Below are 19,337 nucleotides of genomic sequence, written 5' to 3' on the forward strand. Positions count from 1 at the left end.
CATTATTACCCTTCGAGGCAGTTGCAGCTGCAGCTGCCCCTCCTCTCGGCCGCGTTCCACAGCGGGGCGGATAATCGATGAGATATGAAAGATTTCGGGTACTGGCGGGTATGCCCCCAGAAGAAGCCATTTAAAACCGAAGATCCACCGAAGGCCAGGTGGATTGAACAAGGGAGGCTCTTGGCTGGTTTAAACGTGCATTTGCGGTGTAATAGCATGGCTCGTATAGCCTAAAGCCCTACAGCTAGACCCTAAAATCCATAGACCTTAGACAAATATATGACCATGACATGAAACCCCATCTCTCAATGCTCAATATTTCTTCCAGTGTACCCTGTGCCCTCGTGTTACTTTGATTCTCCCCCGCATAATCCTCCAATTAAGCATAACTCGGCCGGGTCTCCGAGAATTTGCCCCGTGGAGACTCCCGCTTTCAGCTTCCACCACATGAAGTCACAAGAATTATACAATTACCACCATCTCAACAGGCACACAAACAGCTGCAAATACCCGGACGTAGCCGCCACTCCCTAATCAGGTGCTTCCGATTGATCGAGACCGAAGCTTACCAGGTGACCGGCGCTGATTGTGGTGGATCTCTCGTCATCGTTTCGTCGTAGCCGCGGCTGGGCGCGGGTACCTTCGGTGGAATCGCATTTGGGAATGTCGGAAAGTATATAACCCAAACCTGCTGGGGAATTATTGTGAGTAATGCTAAAAGCAATTGTACAGCCCAAATTTGACTTCATGCTGTGACCAGCTCCAATTCTCACGATGTTCGTTGAACCGGTGCTGAAGCAAATGACCCTGCAGAGGGTGACTGTGGATATACTCGGCGTGGTGGGAGTATTGGTATGTCTTTGTTATCCCTTTCAGATAAGCAGCACTCGAAAGGAAGAAGTGAGATTTGTATGAATCATCACTAATACCATGGTCAGACCGTCGCCTACGTCCTCTACAACCGCCTCGTCCACCCACTCCGCCGTATCCCAGGCCCCTTCTGGGCCTCCGTGACACCATGGGTACAACTCTACCACGGCCTCAAAGGTGACCGCCATCTGTGGCTACACCGACTCCACGAGCAGTATGGCACGCACGTCCGTGTGGCGCCGAATTTTGTCTCCGTAAACACCGACCGCGGTCTACACGATATCTACGGCCATGGCAAGAGACTCCAAAAGGCTGATTTCTACAACGCATTCCCCGCTATCAAGGGCGTATACAACACGCATAATGCGATCGATAAGACTATGCATGGGCGCAAGAGACGTGTGCTCAGCCAGGCCTTTTCAGAAGCTGCCCTCAAGGGCATGGAGGATGTGATGTTGTTACACGTGCGGCAGCTCTGCGCCGTGCTGGCGGGCGCGAATGGCAATGAGAGGGGGATAGCAAGGGAGTGGTGAAGAATATGGGCAATTGGTTTAGTTATCTCTCCTATGATGTGATGGGTGAGCTCTGCTTTGGAAAGAGCTTTGACATGCTCGTTGCCGAGGGTCGCAGGCATATGATCGGGTTGGTTGATCGTGCTGCGAATCGACACTATGTTGTAAGTTGGAGCTGGACATGAAAACGACATGTGTCTTTTGGCGTCTTTCTAACACATGGTCTATAGTGTGGACTTTGGATGCCTTTGGACCGCTGGCACCTTGACCAGATCTTCATTCGCAAGCTTACCCAGGACCGTTGGAACTTTATCATGAACTCGCGTGTGGAGGCCAATAAGCGCGCCCAGGAGCGTGCCATGGCCGGCCGTGAGGCCAAGAAGGACTTCTTCTACTACCTGCTGAACGCAAAGGACCCCGAGACCGGCAAGGGTCTCAGCACGCCCGAGCTCTGGGGAGAAGCCAACGTTCTCATGATTGCTGGTAGTGACACGACCTCGACCACATTGGCCGCCACACTGTTCTACCTGGTCCGCTCTCCGGAAACCCTGGCCAAGCTGACCAAGGAAGTCCGTGACGCCTTCTCTGCCGTCGAGGACATCGTCAGCGGTAGCCATCTCAACGAACTCACCTTCCTCAAGGCCTGCATCGACGAGGCCCTCCGTCTGGCTCCCGCCGTACCGGGCGCACCTCCCCGCGAAGTGATGCAGGGTGGCGCTGTCGTGGATGGAGTCTTCCTCCCCGCAGGCACCGACTGCGGTACACCGACCTACTCAATCCACCGACAGGCACAGTACTACCGCGAACCGGAGATTTATATCCCCGAGCGCTGGATCGAGGGCGCAACATGCAAGGCTTCGGGCGTCTCTTGGACGAGCACGAAAGAAGACATTGAAACGGCGCGTCGGGCGTTCTGCCCGTTCAGCATCGGACCCCGTGGATGCATTGGCAAGAGCATGGCATTCATGGAGATGCGCCTGACACTAGCCCGACTGATCTTCCTCTTTGACATGTCACTAGCTGATCGCCAGGGCGAGGATGCAAATGGCCATTTGGCGTTGGTAGACCACTTTACCAGCGCGAAGGATGGGCCTAACGTGGAGTTTCAAAAAGTGTTGCCGGTGAAATAAAAAAGGGACTTTCCAATGGATATGACATGAGATGCAAGCAATTAGCAGAATGAGCCATAATGACATAGAATGAGATCTATTTCTTTTCTCAATGGATGTTGTTGAATGTAGAAGTATTTAAAAGTCGAAGTATGTGTTGAATTGAGGCTCGAGTCTCGACTCGATAGGACACGGTTGCGCGTTCTTGGCAAATCTCCTTAACGCCAAAAAACGCCCCCCTCAACACAAGCCCCAAAGAAACCCAGTGGGGACATATCAAAAGGTATCGCGAGAAGTCCAATTCAACATTTCTGGCATTTCTCGACGCTTCATGGCCCCAATGCCGCTATGCCCTCCGCCTTAATTGTGACGTTCGCGCAATCGACCGTCCTCAATGCCATTTCCAACCTCCTGGCGCAGCTAATCGACCAGCGCAAAAACACCGTAAGCACAGAACGAACCCCTTGATCAAAAACGACCACCCCAAGAACTAGATAAAACAAAATATCACTATCAAGTACTAACATTCTACTAGACTCCTTTCACACTCAACACACTCGCTCTCCTCCAATTCGTCACGTATGGCATCCTAATCGTGCCAATCAATTTCTACTGGCAACGCGCCCTGGAGGCGCGTTACCCAGGCTTTCCCTCACGCGCCGAGATATCAAATCTCCTATGCTCCTGGCGCTCCCTTCTCTCATTCTCTGCTCTCCGGGCATTCTTCTCTTCTGCTATTTCATCCGAGGCTTCCCCGCGACTTCACGACGATGCTACTGCGCTGCCTCTGCATCGCGAAAAGGAGAAGCAGAAGGAGACGGGGGTCGCTGGGCGCCTAGGGCGCAGCGTTCGGGATTGCATAGCTTTGTAATGAAGTTTTTGTTTGATCTAACTGTGGCTGGGGCGATGAATATTGTGCTGTTTGTTGTTTTGATTAATTTTTTGAAGGGGGAGAGTCTTGCGAAGGTGTGGGAGTTGGTTCTTGTGGTATGTTTTGTTTTCTCCACCATTAATTCATACGCTGCTGGGTTTACCCACCAGTATTGGAATTTTTGAATGGTGCTTATTGATGTTTCTAGGATTTCCGCCCCATCATGATCGCCCGTTTGAAGTATCGCCCCGTGGTCTCGACTTTGATGTACACCGTCATCCCTATGGATAGGCGGGTCGTCTTTGGCAGCGCCTGTGGGGTGATCTGGGGCATTTATCTCAGTCTGTATGCCGTGGTATAACTGGCATTTTGTTTTTCTCCTTTCATTTCCTTGCAATTTTCATAGAGTCCTATTCTGGCGTCTCTTGTTCTACCAAATTTAATCTAGCGGGCATAGAGCAAGCATTCATGCATACCCATTCTGTCACAGTGTTCTTCCGCATGACCAACCAAAAAGATAAATTTACGTCCCCAGATACACGTTAAATTACATTACCCCACAGTATTAACCTAGAGCCACGGTGAATTAGAATATCGGAGTTCACAACCTTACAGACTGACTGCTGGAAGCAAAGAGAAAATATATGGAGAATGACCGGATAGGGAATAGACGTCTAGAGCCCCGGCGGGAATAAGGAGCAACCAAAAGAATAAGGAGAATAATTTTGTATCGTTTAATTAAAATTTAAAGGCGCTGGTGGATAGATAAACGGGGAATTTGTTGGGTATAAGCATTATGATGAGGTCTTGGATGTCGTGGAATGAGTTTGTATGGAGACGTAGAACTCGTGGGTTCGTTCATGGAGATGGAGATTATTTTCTCTAGAGAACTGTTGCTGTAGTTTTTGAACTTTCAACTTTTCAGCAGAATTTATACTTCGAAGTAAACCCATCCTCACTTATTAAGACATTCTGTGTTAGAGAGACCTTTTGCCTGGCGTCTCAGAAATGCCACTACTTCAAACCGCAGCCATCTCAACCTTCTTCCCCTTAACGGAGAGCCACTCGACAAAGATAGGTCCAATGAGAGACAAAGCACCCATAGCGACGGCCACATAGAACGTCTGCGTGATGGCATCATTGTAAGCGACCAAAACACGCTCCAGAACGGGTCCCGAAACAACAGTCCGCAGCATCGTCGCACCAGCTGCCACAAGCTCGGCGGCATTGGCAGTTGGCGCGTCGGCGCGAATGTTTGTGACCAGCTGGTTCTGGAAGATGTTCTGGGCAACGGAGATAAAGATCGAGCCACCCAGAGTTTGAGCGAACATCACGATGGCGGTTCCACTTGGGACATCGCCGGCGCTGAGAGCAGTCTGTGCCACGATCATGGGTTGCTGCATGCCCAGGCCTAGGCCGATACCGAAGAGTGCCTGGTAGCCGATCCACTTTGGGTGACCCGAGTCCACCTCTAGGGTGGACAGCAGGCCAGCGCCAATGGTCATGATGATGGACGAGGCGATCATGAAAGGAGTGTAGTAGCCGCAGGCCGTGACGAGACCGCCAGCCAGAATTGAGACGAGCACGACAGTGATGATCATGGGGAGGTTCATTATACCCGACTTCACGGCCGAGGCGCCCTTGATAGCTTGGAACCAGATGGGAAGCTGATCATCGTTAGCAGTTGAACAAGATGCAGTGTGTGGGAGGGGGGTGAACTGACATAGTAGACCAAAACAAAGTACGCCGCACCAATAGCCAGCGCATACCAGGCTGAACCCCAGACATTGCGGTTCTTGATCAATCTCGGGGGAACGGTAGCACGTTCTTGACCCCACCATTGCACACCGATGAAAATGATAATCAATACGCCAAAGACCACGAACAGAGCAATGATGCGTCCACTGCTCCAGGGATACTTGGTACCACCCCACTGCAGGGCAAGCAGCAGACTGATGATGGCGGGCAAGAAGAAGAATGAGCCGAGGAGGTCGATTTCAGCCAGCTGCTCCTTCCATCCCTTGGCATCCTTGAGCGACTTGGGGTTCTTAAAGAAGAATAGAATGAAAAAGAAAGTAACCGCGCCAATGGGCAGGTTGATATAGAAGCACCAACGCCAGGTGAGTCTGTCTGTGAAAGCACCTCCCATACTGATACATGTTAGCAAGGCCCCTCTCAAAAATAGATCGAACGATCATTGAAAATGAAGGACAGTGTAGGAAGTATATGAAAACATACAGTGGGCCCGCAACGCTAGCAATTCCAAACATCGAACCCACAAGACCCGTATACATAGGTCTCTTAACCAGCGGGACACTCTGAGTGATAATCAAGATCGAACCCGAGAACAAACCCGCAGCACCCAGACCAGCAATAGCACGGCCGCAGATAAGACCGACCGAGTTCGGGGTGACGGCGCAGACCAGCGAGCCGATCTCGAAGATGGAAAGGGCGATTAAGTAGATCCATTTGATGGAGTAGAAGGTGTAGAATTTGCCAAACATCAGGGTGACGGAGCAAGTGGTGAGCAAGTAGGCACTTCCATACCAACCAACATCATCGAGTGAGTTGAATTGATCGGTGATTTTTGGAATAGCTGTTGCAATGATTGTGTTGTCCTATATTGAGAAAGATTGTAAGCAACGGGGTCAAGACTGATATCTTCGGATTGGTGATGGGCGACATACCAATGCCACACAAAACACGCAGAGACACAAGGCAATTGTAATGAGGAGCAGTTTGAATGCCGTCGGGTATTCTGGCTCAGGCTCTTTGGCTGTATTCTCTGCATCGTCATCACTCGAATTCTTGTCTTCTTCCTTGGCAGCCTCTTTCTCGGTATCATTCTTCACAACAGGCTCTTTATTCGAGTCCTCATTAGGAATTACCTCTGGCGGTTGATTGTCTCGGGTCGTCTCTTTGTTGGTATCCTCAGAAACGGCTGAATCCCGAATTGGCTCATTGACGAGGGTGCTCTCTTTCTCGCTGGATGGCTTGGGAGACTTTTCTCTCTGGGACTGGGCCTCCATATCGGATGGCAAGGCATTATGAGAAGCGAGCGTAGGAGCGGCAGATGTTGTAGTGTCACCCTTATTCAGATCAGCAGGCGATTCGGTGCCTGTGTCTTTGGGCGAGCTGGAAGAACTAAAGAATGTAGACATTATAGGCACGTTTGCACGGAGTCTGGAGAGCATCGTCCAGCAAACAGGGTATTAGGGAGTATGATACTGTAGGGGGAAATTAAGAAGAGGGAGAAAAAAAAGAAGGAATAGAACACGAAAAATAAACCAGTTGGGCAGACGAGACTAATAAATCCAATCCATGCAGGTGTGCAGGCAGCGCAGGATTGGCATTGACAATTCAACTGGCCCTTTGTACAGGTCTCATCATAGACCAGGGCGACCTTGCCGATGCAGCCAGGCAGACCGTGCTACTGTGGACTCGGCCAAGGGAAATTGGAGTACAGGAGAAAAGGATCAGAACAAGGACCGGGGCTTTGACTCCGGTCGCACCGTGACTATTGAATCTTTATTTTCCATGTGGTACGTGGAAATAATCCGGGGCCATGGCGTTTCTGCATGAACTCGACAGATACATACATGGGGTATATAGCGGTCTGCAGTCTGGACTTGGAACTTGGCACTCTATACGGACTATGGAGTACAAAGCTTGCAGTTCGCAGGATGACAGCATTTCCTTCAAGTTTTCCAACTTTCTTTTAGTCAAGGCACTAGCAAGTCGATCATCGGGTCGATCATGCAGTGCACACACTGGCGTATCAAATCGTCAGCCATAGGTGAAACCGCGTCTCAGCCGCAGGCCGGGGCCTAGGAGACCACGCAAGGATCGCGGAGCTAGAGGCTGCAGGTCTGGGCCTGGCGCCCTTGAGAGACCCGCTTGGCCACCGCTGGAGAAATAAACTGTTGTACGTAAACAATTAAATAGTGAGGATCCCTTGCTCCGTTATGACGGTGAAGGCATCGTTGCACATAATTATAAGTAGAGAAAGGGATGTGCGAAGAAAGGTGTGAGAGTATAGGAACGAGAAATAAGGGAGAAAAGAGGACCTCATATTGGGGAACATGTGTTATGTATACCTCTCTCAGCCCTAGCTGCACACCTAAGCCAAACCACGGGATTTTCAGAGTATAAATCCATCGCTAATCCCTACTCTAAATATGAACTCATACTCGAATGTCACCAACCGGTCCGGATAGTCAGACTCGGATACGGGAAGAATCAGTCCCCGACGGATCCGTGACTCCTAACATTCCCAGATCGACCGGAGACTTTGCCAGGGTGATCCGGGGAGATCAGATCGAAGAACCATTGCGGGAATTAAGGGAGTTAAGGGGATAAACTCACTGGCCTGACTGGCTAACGCCGACGGATACGAAGATCGTCCGAGCGCCCGCAAGGAGGGACTTGATGCCTGGGAGCCTGAAATTCTTCAGCGTTGCTGACAGCCACTAAGTCCTAAAATGGTTTAGCGTGGTCCGGGGATATGGACGGATATCGTCAAACGGCGGACTTTGGGGTTAAGTTTGTTTGTAGGGGCTCTAAGAATCCTTCGAAGCTGGGAGAAAAGTAGAATGCAAATGTATACAATAATTATTAGTTGGAAAGTGCTTTATCTATGGACTGATTTACCGGTTTGTTTCTATAGCAGAAATGGGTTTCCGAGGATATTATAGTAGTGAAAACGGATTATGTGTACTATGTGACATCATTATTCGAGTATAGATCAACAGCGTCGACAACTTGAACAGGATTCGAAATGATAACATAAATGGATATTTGCTGATCAAACAGAGCATAAACTGCATAGTCATAGTCATCAATAATGAACAAGCAGTCATACAACTTGCCAAGCCATTCGACGGAATTGCTCCATCGGATCCAACTCTTATTTCCGGATGACAGCTTGTGGCCCAAGGAACGCTCAAGGTTGACGTCAAAAAACGCAATATAAATACGAACGGTATATCTTGATTCTTGACATTTCATCCATCAACTCAAATCATCAGTGACTCTAGTCATCTCAACCATATCGACCTTACCATCTCAGTCTCCTCGTCTATCATCACAACATCCACCACAATGGACGAACTCTTCAAAGCACCCCCCGAACCCGCCACCGCTCTGGGCCGCTACCGCGTTCTCTCCTCCACAGCGGGTATCCGCGTATCCCCCTCCAGCTAGGCGGCATGTCCATCGGCGACGCCTGGGCCCAATTCATGGGCAGCATGGACAAAGAACAATCCTTCAAACTGCTGGACGCCTTCGTCGCCGCCGGCGGCAACTTCATCGACACAGCCAACAACTACCAAAACGAGCAATCCGAGACCTGGATCGGCGAATGGATGACCGCCCGCAAGAACCGCGATCAAATCGTTCTGGCCACAAAGTTCACCACGGACTATCGCACCTGGGAATTGGGCAAGGGCAATGCGCCTAACGCGGTGGGAAACCATAAGCGCAGTATGTTCAACAGCGTGCGCGACTCGCTGCGCAAGCTGCAGACCGATTATATCGATGTGTTGTATCTGCATTGGTGGGATCATACTACCTCCATCGAGGAGATTATGGACTCGTTGCATATCCTCGTCGAGCAGGGCAAGGTCATGTACCTCGGTATCTCGGATAGTCCCGCGTGGGTTGTATCAGCGGCGAACACGTATGCCCGCGCACATGGCAAGACGCCATTCTCCGTGTATCAGGGTCGATGGAATGTGATGCGCCGCGACTTTGAGCGGGATATTCTCCCCATGGCGCGACACTTTGGTATGGCGTTGGCGCCGTGGGATGTCCTGGGCAGCGGACATTTCCAGACAGCCAAGCAACTGGAGGCACGCAAGGCAAGCGGCGAGGGTCTGCGCAGTGTTATGGGCGCGGAGCAGAGTGAGGATGAGCGACGCATTTCAGAGGCCTTGGCGACGGTTGCTGCGGAGCATGGCATTGAGTCCGTCACTGCTGTTGCGTTGGCTTATGTGATGTGTAAAAGTCCCAATGTCTTCCCCATCGTGGGCGGCCGCAAGATCGAGCATCTGCATGATAATATCCAGGCGCTGTCGATCCGTCTGACGGAGAAGCAGATTCAGTTCCTTGAGGCTGCGACGGTGTTCGATGTTGGGTTCCCCAATAACTTTATTGGTCAGGACCCGGCTACTACTACTGGAAAGGCTGCCATGCTTGCCCAGACTGGTGGTCACATTGACTTTGTGATGGCTCCCAAGGCAATTGGATATGAGCCCGGTCATTAAGCTGGGGAAGTCATGAGTCGTGTAGATAGGTATTGATCGTTCACTGTATATCATTCCACTCTTAACAGAATCAGATCATCTTCTTTGCAAGCAACAACTTAAGCAATAGTCGAGACCAAATATAAAAGTAAATATTCAATGATATTTCATTCAGATGAATTCAAAGCCAAAATGCAAATATGTGCAGGGATATCGGATCCATGGATACCGTTCCACGCCAGGACAATGTCTGTGCAACTCCGTGAGACCATAACCAAACAATAAGCAAAGAAAAGAAATATATCTAATGATACATCCTGCTGAGTGTACCAGGCAGACGCAGAATCATGAAAGTAGAGCATCCAAATGGTGACCCCGGGCGCGTGAGAGTCGTGGGGCCCTGAGAACTAAGCAATTCTAGCTTATTTCCCGACAAGGTCCGTCGCATTTGAAATTCTCGTTTCAGCGAACGACCCTTGGCCAAGGGATCAGGCTATGCAAAAAGAAGAGCGGGGTGGAAAGCTAAGTGGGTGCTTGTCCATGGCATTCCAAAAAGAACAGACAAGACCAAACAAGTTTCGAGATACTGGCCCAGCCAGTACTTTCAAGCAGCCCCGGCGAAAGGAAGACCAAAAGGGGGTAATAAGACGTGAAAATTTTCGTGAACTGTGGAAAACAAACCTCTGGTTCACATTCATTTCTCGTTGGCGTTGGGGCTCTTCAGAGTCTCGTCCTTGCTGGCCACAAGAGCGATCAAAGCGGCACCAACGCCGCTACCGTCCTTGGAAATACCGATGCGAACCTTCTTGTCACCGGCAACTCCAACCTGGGGCACCTCACGTAAAGCCTCACGAATGTACTCCTCAAACTTAGGGTAGAACTCCACCAAGCTGCCATCGACACCGATATCGACCATGCTCTCAGTCTCGAGCTTGCCAGTGTGAATGAGAATGGCAGCCATGGGGACAGCGCTGAGACGTGCGGCGCGCTTGCCGATGGCGTGAACGACGATCTTGACAGCCTCGCACTCGGCATCGCTGGGGTTCTCGATCTTCAGGTGGTCCTTGAGCGCAGCCTTCACCTCGACAAAGTCCTTGCTGGTATCGGCCTCGACCTGGCTCAGCAGACTGGTGTCCAAACCCCATTGGCGGTAGAAGAGAGAGTCGGAGGGGAGGGAGACGCTGGAGGTCTTGCTGGCCTTGAAGAGCCCCAGGTCGGGGTTGTTGTGCATGGCCAGCAGAGCGCGGCGCAGGATCTCACCCAGGAACATACCAGAGACACGCTTCTCGAACATTTGCACACCGGGATTGTTGCTGTCAGCATCCAGCTGCTGGTCGTAGATGGTGTCTGGAAGCACGCTCATATGGTTGTCGAAGCTGCCCCACTCGGCGTTGATAATCATCTCGCCCGTGGAGGTATCGTATTTCGCGTCCTTCATGTCCTTCAGCTTGGTCACCTTGTCGAGCTTCTCGACGTAGGCTCCGTTTGTTCCAGTGCCAAAGATGGCACCCACCAGAGTACCAGTCTCGCCGGGGGAAGTGTACGAGCGAGCCATCAGGGTGCCGACGGTATCGTTGACGAGCGCAGCCACACGGACCGGCAGGTGGAGCTCGTCAATGGCAGACTGAAGCAAAGCGCATACGTCGTGACCGACGGCATCGGGGATGTTGAAGCCCTTGGTCCAACGGATCAGAGTTCCGGAGTTAATACCGAATTGGCGCACGGGGAAACTGAAGGTGAAGCCCAAGTCGAAGAGGTCCTCCATCTGGTTGCCATCGCGCCTCCGGCGCAGGTGGGCCTCAAAGTGCTCGTTGTGGTGAATGCGCAGGAAGGCCTCAATTTGACGGGCCAGGAAAAGGAAGAGATCCTTGGAGGTACCGGAGGCCATGAGTTCCCGGGGGATCATGATCTTGGACTGAGTGAGGGAGAAGGTGGTGTCGCCGTGCAGCTGAACGGAGCATACACGGAAGTTGGTACCACCCAGGTCAACTGCGAGGTAAAGGCCCTATCTCTCATAGTTAGCGAAAGGAGTTCTATGTCGTTGCTGACGGGGTCATTGGGGCTAAGACTGTACCTTTTCAGTGCCATTGGGGACCGCGGTCACGAAAGTAGGAATTTGGCTCAATGTGGTGTTTTCCTTTGCCAGACCCTCATTTGATTGCTTGATATACTCATCAACACCGCGCTGGACCTGGTCCGCAGGGTAATCGAACTCGCGCGCGATGCGCGTGGCCTCGTCCAGCAGCGCAGACGACATGGTGGGGCTAGTAGTAAAGATAGATTGACGGTTTGCGGAGAGCTGGTATAGGGGATCGTAACGCAGGAAGAGGATAGAACTACAGCCGGAAAGTCAAGGAGGGCCAAAAATTGGAAGAGCGAGAGGAGAGGATGAAGGGAATGAATGAAGAAAGTCCGGACAGAGCAAAGACGAAGAAAAAGAAAGCGCGTGCCAAGTGGGATGACGGCGGGGTCCATGAGGTCAGTTCCCTCTTTTAGGTCCGCGGGCAGAATTACGGTATGGTACCCGTTTGGTACAAGTATGGTATCTCCACCATCCATACTTTTCTACACATGAAGCCAAGTATTGGTCCTGTATTACTCGAAAAAGTATCGGCTTCACCGGAGCCGGACTCGTTGGAAGTATGAATCTCGTCTTCGATGGGGAAGGAATTGACAATCTCATTCATTGTTTGAACTACTTCGATGTCTAAAGACTCCGTAGTTACTCTACATAACCCATGAACACCCGCATGCAGCCACCCTACAAGAACCCCCCTGCATTCCAACTCTGTACACCCTAAGGGGAAACTTCGTCATCACCCTTACACCACAGTAATACAAACCCCAAGCCACCAAAATTACACTGTGCCTACTTTTCCTGTCCCAGTCATGACGGCATGAATGTTTTCCCTGAAACTACGGAGATGATAATTGTGGGGAGCAGCTGTGACTGGTCAATAGCTGGGGCTCTCTCCAGTGTCTCCATGGCACACGTCTTGCCCCCCGACTTCACCGGTGAGCAACAGAGGCTTAGGCGCACACGGAGAGACGGAGGAGTCGGGGTTGTTGGGGCGTGAAAGGAACAGGGGACGGGAAAATAGGGAGAAGAAAAGGAAGAGACACAAGACACACAACGTCGTATGCAGCGCACAGACGGAAGGAAAGTACCCCAGCCGGGGAGACTAAGAGAGATATTAAGGAGATTGCATCCGATGGACATATTCTTAAGTCTATTGGGCACCATCGGAGTATAGTGCTCCTAGAGCATGCATCTTAGACTCTTAATAGTGACCTGATATTGCCCAAAAGATCGAATATTGAGTATAACATCCTATACACCATGCATCGAGTAACTCGATCCCTCCTAGATGCCACGTTGGGCGTTCCTGGGGCAAGTTTCAGTTCTCGGGATCCATCGGCTTCTCCCACTAAGAATTCGGCTCCCGAGACAAAATGGAGTTCGGCTGGCCCGATTCTTCGGATTCCCGATCCCCAATTCAATTTCCCATGACTAAACGTGTCCCATAACTATGGAGAGTGGGGAGTAGAGGAAGTTCTTAGCCAATTGTTCAGAATGGTTTTCTGACTAGAAGGTTCTTAGAATATATTCAATCCATGGGTGCGCAATCCTCTACAATAGGCGAATACATAAATAGCTCTTCAAGGTGAAATTACGTCAGACTATGCCCATATGTTAACGGGAGTGTTACTTTAACACAGAACTTGAGATACGACTCTTGGCGTAACCAACACATAAATTGTTCATTTCCGCATTCAATACCTCAGGACAAGAGTCAAACAGCAAATCACAACATTTCTCATTTGTCCACGCCTCAAAAGTCCCGCAAGACTTGGAAGAGACGCTACATTGAGAGAACCATCCAGTGCAATCCCATTCCCTTCACAGCGAAAGCTCCTGGAGGCATTGCTTCAAAGTCTTTTGCAATTTGATAGCCTCAACACGACGATGACTAGTTTGCGGTGACTCTGCAGCCAAGCGCAACAAGTCTTCGTCCGAGTAGCCGCTGACAACAGTCGGGTCAAACACGCCTGGCAGGGGGGCGAGAACGTGTCGTTCAATCACTTGTCGGCATACATTGTCCACAAAGGTTTTCATGGCGACCTAGGCGATATGTCAGTATAATTGTAGATCTTCGGTTGTGGGGGAGATACCTTGTAGTAGGCATCAAGATCTATCAGCGCCTCGGAGCAAGCCCGGTCCACCATGTTGACCTCAATCCGGGCTTGTAGCGAATCAACTAGTCTGCTGATGTCGACTTGAGTGCCAGCGGAATTTGACCTGCCGTGATAAGTTGGCTGGATTGCATTTTTCACCGCGCTTTCGAGATGTTCTTTCGTATTCTCATGTCGCGCCTTCTGGATGTTGTCGGTGTAGTAGTGGTTGTAGGTGATTGGATGCCCTTGCTCATCCTGTAAGAGTTTGCCGAGTTCTTCATGAGAATCTTCAATATTCTTGTCAAGGGCAATCTTCACATTCTTCCACACCCTTTCACGAACTGTGGTGTCCTCAAGGACAGACTTGAACACAGAGCTCAAGTATTGAGTCACAAGTAACACGACGCTATCTACGTGGGATTGGGAAATTTTACCCCACGAATAAGACTGGGCATGGAACAATCCCTTCAATAGGGAATGGTTGTAGTTGCCTGGTAGCTCTCGGCCTCTGGTTTCAAGGTACATCTGTTGAAGTTAGCGTGGCATCTTGAACGTGGGGTTGAGACATACTTTTTTCACCCATGCCAACATTTCCTTTTTTGTCACAAGCACCTCTTCACCTTGGGTCGCTTCGTCCTTTTTGCCAAGAGAAGCGCCATTACCTTCAGCAACATCGCTAGGGGAATCATTGGCAGCATCGCTTGCATAGTCTTTGTCACAAGGATCGTCGCCTTCGTCCGTGTCGGGGACAACCTTGCGCTGCTGACCATGCATCCTCATGAAGTCGGCAAAATTTTCGTTTGCGATGTGGATTACGGCACGAAGATGGCAATCTGTGTTCACATCGCCTTTTGGAGAGGATGTTCCGTCACGGGCGTCGTAATTTCCCTCGAGACCATTCTTCACAACCGATTGGAACTCGGTACTGACCCGAGTAAGGAACATGCGAATTTGAGTTGGCTGGGATCTCTCGGGTCCTAGATGGGCGATTTCTTTACGAAGCCCTTTGAGAAGAAGATGCACTTCTTCTCGCACCTTTGGAAGCTCTCGCTCAATGTGACTGTCCAAGATTTCTTGCAAGAATCGACGAAGGTTTTCAATGCCGACTCTTGTTCCATCGAGACCTTGAGCCTTCCAAGATGCGCTTGAGAAAAAGTCCAACTCGGCTTGAGCACGTTGCTGGAAAGTGACACCCATCTCCAACTCTGTTGGAGATGGATTCTTCATGAGAAAGAACCCATGATGTAGCTTGGTGCGGTCCAAATTCTTTGCTAGACGTGCAACACGTTCCTCGGTACCTTTATTGATCAGGTCAGGCTTTGTAATAACGCCAATGGTCCTGATACCATCCTTGTCAAAGTGTCGCGCCCGTTGTATGATGGTCTGTGTCTCAGCATCGCTGGTAGCTGGTATGACGGCGAGAATAATGGTACGCGAGCTCTCAAGATAAGAGTCGACCAGCCTCCGCACCATATCAATGTCTTGGGGATTTTCCGAGACGGAGATCAACCCCGGAAGATCGACCAATGTCAGATGTAGCCCGGTATTTCCCACCACTTCCAGTCGAAGGACGTCCGTAGCAAAGGCGGGGGCATCTGAGAATTCACTACATCGGACACCCATCAAACGAGAGGCTTCCTGAATAATACCGGGCAACTCGTCGAAGTCTTCAAACTCGCGGCTAAAGGCAGCAAATAGGTCTTTTTCTTGAGAAGTACGCGAGGGAGAGGGTATGAGGCTGGCTGCCTTTCTGCTGATGGCGGTGTTGTGTCGAAGCACGATCTCGTTGGGGAAGCGAGTGCAGAGGCCATCTTGACGTGGGAATGGGCATCCGCTAATTCCTTCGAGAACGGAGCTCTTGCCTGCAGACCGGTCACCACATACCACGAGTTGCGGCAGCGCAATGTGATCGCCAACCCCCAGGGCTCGTACCCGGTCAATTTGGTTGAGTCGGTGAGAGGTTTTGAGAGAAGACAATCCGCGGCTGATCTTGTCGATGGGGAGGTCATCGGAATTGTCCTTGCCCTCGTGGGGCAAAGTTGAGAGCCCCATGGTGTCTCGGGGGAGAGTGGGAGAGTCAGGAGGAGATTTGCGAGAAGGTGAGGTGTCAAGAGGAGGATTGTATTTTGGAATAAGAATCTCTCAATGCGTGCCTTCCTTCTTTGCTTTATGGGCTCTGGCAAGGTCCAGCAAACGAACCAACAATGGTACTTTCCATTTCGGGTAAGTTCCATATTTCTTGTCCAACGCGTCTACTGGAAGTTGCCCTTTGTTATCGTTTATAATATTCAACAACTGAGATAATGAAGCCTGTAGAGCCTTAATTCATATGGGCAGGTATCCTTTTTGGTCATACCTAATAGGTAAGTGCGATGTCCTATATTGAAGGCTTCTAACCAATCAAAGCCCCCTGGGTCTCTTAGAAGTTGAATTGAAGCCGATTACTTACATGTATACAAACCGAATCAGGTCATTATTACCCCTAGCTATACCTAGCTCACTCTACCATGGTTCTTCGGCCTGTGGTCCTGCATCGCCACCCAATTTCCCCTGCTGATTTAGAAAACTATGGAGGTGTATTAACCGTAGCAGCCAAGCAGGAGATACATGGAAATCTACCTAATACATTATTCCACCTAACCCTTAAGTAAGCAATTCATGAGGAATGATGACAGAACAAAAGTCATTGAACCGATAAATAAACTTCATTTGGGTGAGCCAATCCTTGGACTCCAACATTGATTTTTGATACGTTACCAGGAAACCAGAGCATAAAATTTTCATAATTTTGCTCAATAGATGTATGTCTCTTACCTCTCTATGAGGTCAACGCATTGGAATTCCGTTATCCACCGATCATCTTTCCCACAATAGCTCGTACCCCCATCCAACCGCCAGCTTTCGCAGGCTTTCCATTACTTCTTAAGCCAGCATGAACTGTCCCGAAAGCCCCGAGTTCCTACGTGGCCTCGAAGGCACAGATGTCACTCTTGATCCCCCATCCGAGCCGCCTCTCGGTCTGGCCCGCCAAACCTGGGTGATTGATAGGAAGCTCTCCGAACGACTCCATTGCTTGACACAGCAGGACGTTTCCGAGGGCCTTGGGCTTCCATACGCAGCTGCCAAGTTCCTCTGCCATCGGAAGGGAAATCCTGGCAAGAACGCCTTTATGCGGATTTATCTTCAGATTCCGATCCTCGGTACTCAATACCAAAGCCACCAGGTTCGACGAGACCAGGCTGCTAAGCCACAGCCGCACATGGAGTTGACGACCTTGAAAGCCCTCAAGACATCAGGATGCGATGTCGTCCCTGACCTTCTTGGCTACCAAGAGGGACAGCAAGGTGAAGATTGTATAATTCCGTGCGGTTATATCACTTTTGTGGTCTGGGATAAAGTTCCCGGGGAGCCTCTAAGTGCAGACGCATTCTGGGCTTTAGATCTGAAGTCCCGCCAAGCGATCCGCGAAAGATTTCGCGAAGTCTTTCCGTAAGTCTACAGAGCCTCTCTGCCTGGTGTACTCTCCATTGACAATGCCAATCAGGAAGGTGAAGAAGTGTGGCTACCTGCCACGCAGGTCAACTATGTCGAAGATCATCTACGACAATGCCACTGGGAATATGTATGCTCCCATCTGCTGTTGAGTTGTGAACACTATACGCTGACAACAAACAGGCATCTTTCAGGATTTGCACGAGCAGGCCGTACTGACAAAAGTGAAGAGTGGCATGACAAGTACTACGTTCAGTTTGGTTTGGCCAAACCATCTCCGAAGACGATGGACTGTGAGAATGATCCCGCAGGATGGACTTGGTGAACGGAGAAATAACACAGAAATGGATCACTGGACGGAAATATCAGTCAATAAAATAGAGGATCTGGTAACTGCCACGACGAACTAAATCCAACTCGATTGGGTTTCCTCTCCGTCTTGAAGTCCGAATCTAGCGACTAGAAAAGAGGAACCTAGCTAGATACGCTGTGACTGCCGCTTTTTTTAGAGAACTTTTTTCAAGGCGTTTTAGACCTTCTTCATTAATAATCATTTCTCAGGCTGTCTTTTGAATGATCCTCAACTAGATTCTTCGGAAATTTAGCCGGTGAGCAGGTTACTACGCAGTTGTCAAGGAGCCAAGGTAATGATCAAGATAAACTCGGGACCGACAGTAGTCCTCTGACAACGGCTGAAGATGATGATAGCCTTAGATGGTGTGCCGTGGGTACTTTGTTAATGGTGATCAGAAAAGCTCCAACTTCAAAGAACTAGAGTCATGAGGATACAAGGCTCAATTCGTAGTTTCATTCGTAGAAGATGAAGTTTAGTAACGCACAATGATCGCAGCCCTGTAGGCGGACACACGTCAGCGAACTGGTGAGCTGACTAACCAAGCCCCACGTGACCGAAGTATCGGAGCTTCGGGTGGACTGGGGCGTCTCTCACAACCGCCCTTCTGTTTGACTGACTTGACGGCATATACACCTTCCAATCGGAACAATGGGCGCTGGCAGTTCCAAGCCCGAGGCTGGGGGTAACTCCCAACATGTCTTTTCAAGGTAAATTGACTCCCCGATGTTGATCCACCAACTCGACAAACCCGACGTTCCATGGCGGGAACCGGAACCACGAGACCCGATCGATCAAGCGCAATTGATGCGATACTGAGCAATTGGCATTGACCGAGCACGGTCTAACTGGATATGGGCTATATGACAGGGTTTGCTAACGTATCTCCTCGCGCAGCAACTCTCCCGTCCAATTCTCCTCCAACCTAGTTGAGGCCCTCCAGTCCACCTCCGAGGTCAGTTGAATCCCTCACGGCAAACATTATACAACCCTCAAAAAGATACGCAACTCATAACTCACACCAAAACTACAGACGGATTCCTCCCGCGCCAAGGCCCTCGAGCTCGAGATCCAAAACCGCGTCGCCCAAGAACTCCAGCGCCTCCGCGAGCGCGAGCAGCAAACCCTCGCCGAGATCGAGAAGCGCCTCGCCGAAGTCAAGGACACCGGCTCCATCCCCGTGAGCGCTGCAACCGCACCCGTCGCCGCCTCTCCCTCCGGCTACCCCGTCGGATCTTTGAACCTGGACGCTCCCCGCGTCCCCTTCGCCGGCCGCGAGTTCGATCCCGCGCCCGTCTTCGCCGCGCCCCAGGAACCCGTCGCACAGCAGCAGCCCGTGGCCAACCGCGAGATCTCGCGGGACTCGGTCATGAGCGAGATTGACGTGCTGCGTAGCCGTCTGGATGGGCGGAGAAAGTTGGTTGAGCTGGATGAGGGTGTTGAAAAGGCCAAGGCGGACGTTGTTGGATGTCTGCGGTTGAATGACCGACGGCCATTGGATTGCTGGAAGGAGGTTGATGCGTTTAAGAAGGAGGTTGCGAAGATGGAGGCTGCCTTTGTGGATCGCATTGTGGGTTAGATTAGCGGGAGGTTATACCACGGCTTGATATGAAAGTCCCCTTGTTTCTAATGTCTTGACCGTGGGATGCTGTACTGTATGTATAGATTGTGCTATTTTTTTTACCTCCTCTTCATTTTTTAGTTGCCATGATT

The 19,337-nt window shown here is 50.5% G+C and overlaps 8 protein-coding genes across 8 annotated transcripts; 5 read left to right on the forward strand and 3 right to left on the reverse strand.

Annotated features, from left to right (window-relative positions):
* Positions 1–774: 774 nt before the first annotated feature.
* Positions 775–2,512, forward strand: N7496_007711 (cytochrome P450; the record flags this gene model as incomplete). Its single annotated transcript, XM_056700630.1, has 4 exons — positions 775–852; positions 939–1,324; positions 1,426–1,546; positions 1,613–2,512. 4 exons carry the CDS (start codon positions 775–777, stop codon positions 2,510–2,512), a joined length of 1,485 nt encoding a protein of 494 aa, XP_056552693.1.
* Positions 2,513–2,839: 327 nt separating this feature from the next.
* Positions 2,840–3,723, forward strand: N7496_007712 (Mpv17/PMP22 family protein; the record flags this gene model as incomplete). Its single annotated transcript, XM_056700631.1, has 4 exons — positions 2,840–2,935; positions 3,027–3,314; positions 3,368–3,478; positions 3,571–3,723. The coding sequence occupies 4 exons, from the start codon at positions 2,840–2,842 to the stop codon at positions 3,721–3,723; spliced, it is 648 nt and encodes a 215-aa protein (XP_056552694.1).
* A 658-nt stretch (positions 3,724–4,381) lies between these two features.
* Positions 4,382–6,523, reverse strand: N7496_007713 (MDR family MFS transporter; the record flags this gene model as incomplete). Its single annotated transcript, XM_056700632.1, has 4 exons — positions 4,382–5,029; positions 5,086–5,512; positions 5,601–5,980; positions 6,050–6,523. 4 exons carry the CDS (start codon positions 6,521–6,523, stop codon positions 4,382–4,384), a joined length of 1,929 nt encoding a protein of 642 aa, XP_056552695.1.
* Positions 6,524–8,462: 1,939 nt separating this feature from the next.
* N7496_007714 (putative aryl-alcohol dehydrogenase Aad14) lies at positions 8,463–9,625 on the forward strand (the record flags this gene model as incomplete). Its single annotated transcript, XM_056700633.1, is given in 2 exon segments — positions 8,463–8,546; positions 8,561–9,625. 2 exon segments carry the CDS (start codon positions 8,463–8,465, stop codon positions 9,623–9,625), a joined length of 1,149 nt encoding a protein of 382 aa, XP_056552696.1.
* A 673-nt stretch (positions 9,626–10,298) lies between these two features.
* glkA (glucokinase glkA) lies at positions 10,299–11,861 on the reverse strand (the record flags this gene model as incomplete). The annotated part of the gene is made up of 2 exons (XM_056700634.1): positions 10,299–11,609; positions 11,679–11,861. 2 exons carry the CDS (start codon positions 11,859–11,861, stop codon positions 10,299–10,301), a joined length of 1,494 nt encoding a protein of 497 aa, XP_056552697.1.
* A 1,644-nt stretch (positions 11,862–13,505) lies between these two features.
* Positions 13,506–15,832, reverse strand: N7496_007716 (putative dynamin GTPase; the record flags this gene model as incomplete). Its single annotated transcript, XM_056700635.1, has 3 exons — positions 13,506–13,727; positions 13,778–14,305; positions 14,351–15,832. The coding sequence occupies 3 exons, from the start codon at positions 15,830–15,832 to the stop codon at positions 13,506–13,508; spliced, it is 2,232 nt and encodes a 743-aa protein (XP_056552698.1).
* Positions 15,833–16,712: 880 nt separating this feature from the next.
* On the forward strand, positions 16,713–17,597 carry N7496_007717 (uncharacterized protein; the record flags this gene model as incomplete). Its single annotated transcript, XM_056700636.1, has 3 exons — positions 16,713–17,269; positions 17,325–17,402; positions 17,456–17,597. 3 exons carry the CDS (start codon positions 16,713–16,715, stop codon positions 17,595–17,597), a joined length of 777 nt encoding a protein of 258 aa, XP_056552699.1.
* A 678-nt stretch (positions 17,598–18,275) lies between these two features.
* N7496_007718 (Mic19 family protein) lies at positions 18,276–19,203 on the forward strand (the record flags this gene model as incomplete). The annotated part of the gene is made up of 3 exons (XM_056700637.1): positions 18,276–18,334; positions 18,522–18,579; positions 18,658–19,203. 3 exons carry the CDS (start codon positions 18,276–18,278, stop codon positions 19,201–19,203), a joined length of 663 nt encoding a protein of 220 aa, XP_056552700.1.
* Positions 19,204–19,337: the final 134 nt, after the last annotated feature.

This window comes from Penicillium cataractarum (genome assembly GCF_028827025.1).
Source record: "Penicillium cataractarum strain IBT 29864 chromosome Unknown utg000007l, whole genome shotgun sequence".
In the NCBI taxonomy this organism is placed as follows: domain Eukaryota; kingdom Fungi; phylum Ascomycota; class Eurotiomycetes; order Eurotiales; family Aspergillaceae; genus Penicillium; species Penicillium cataractarum.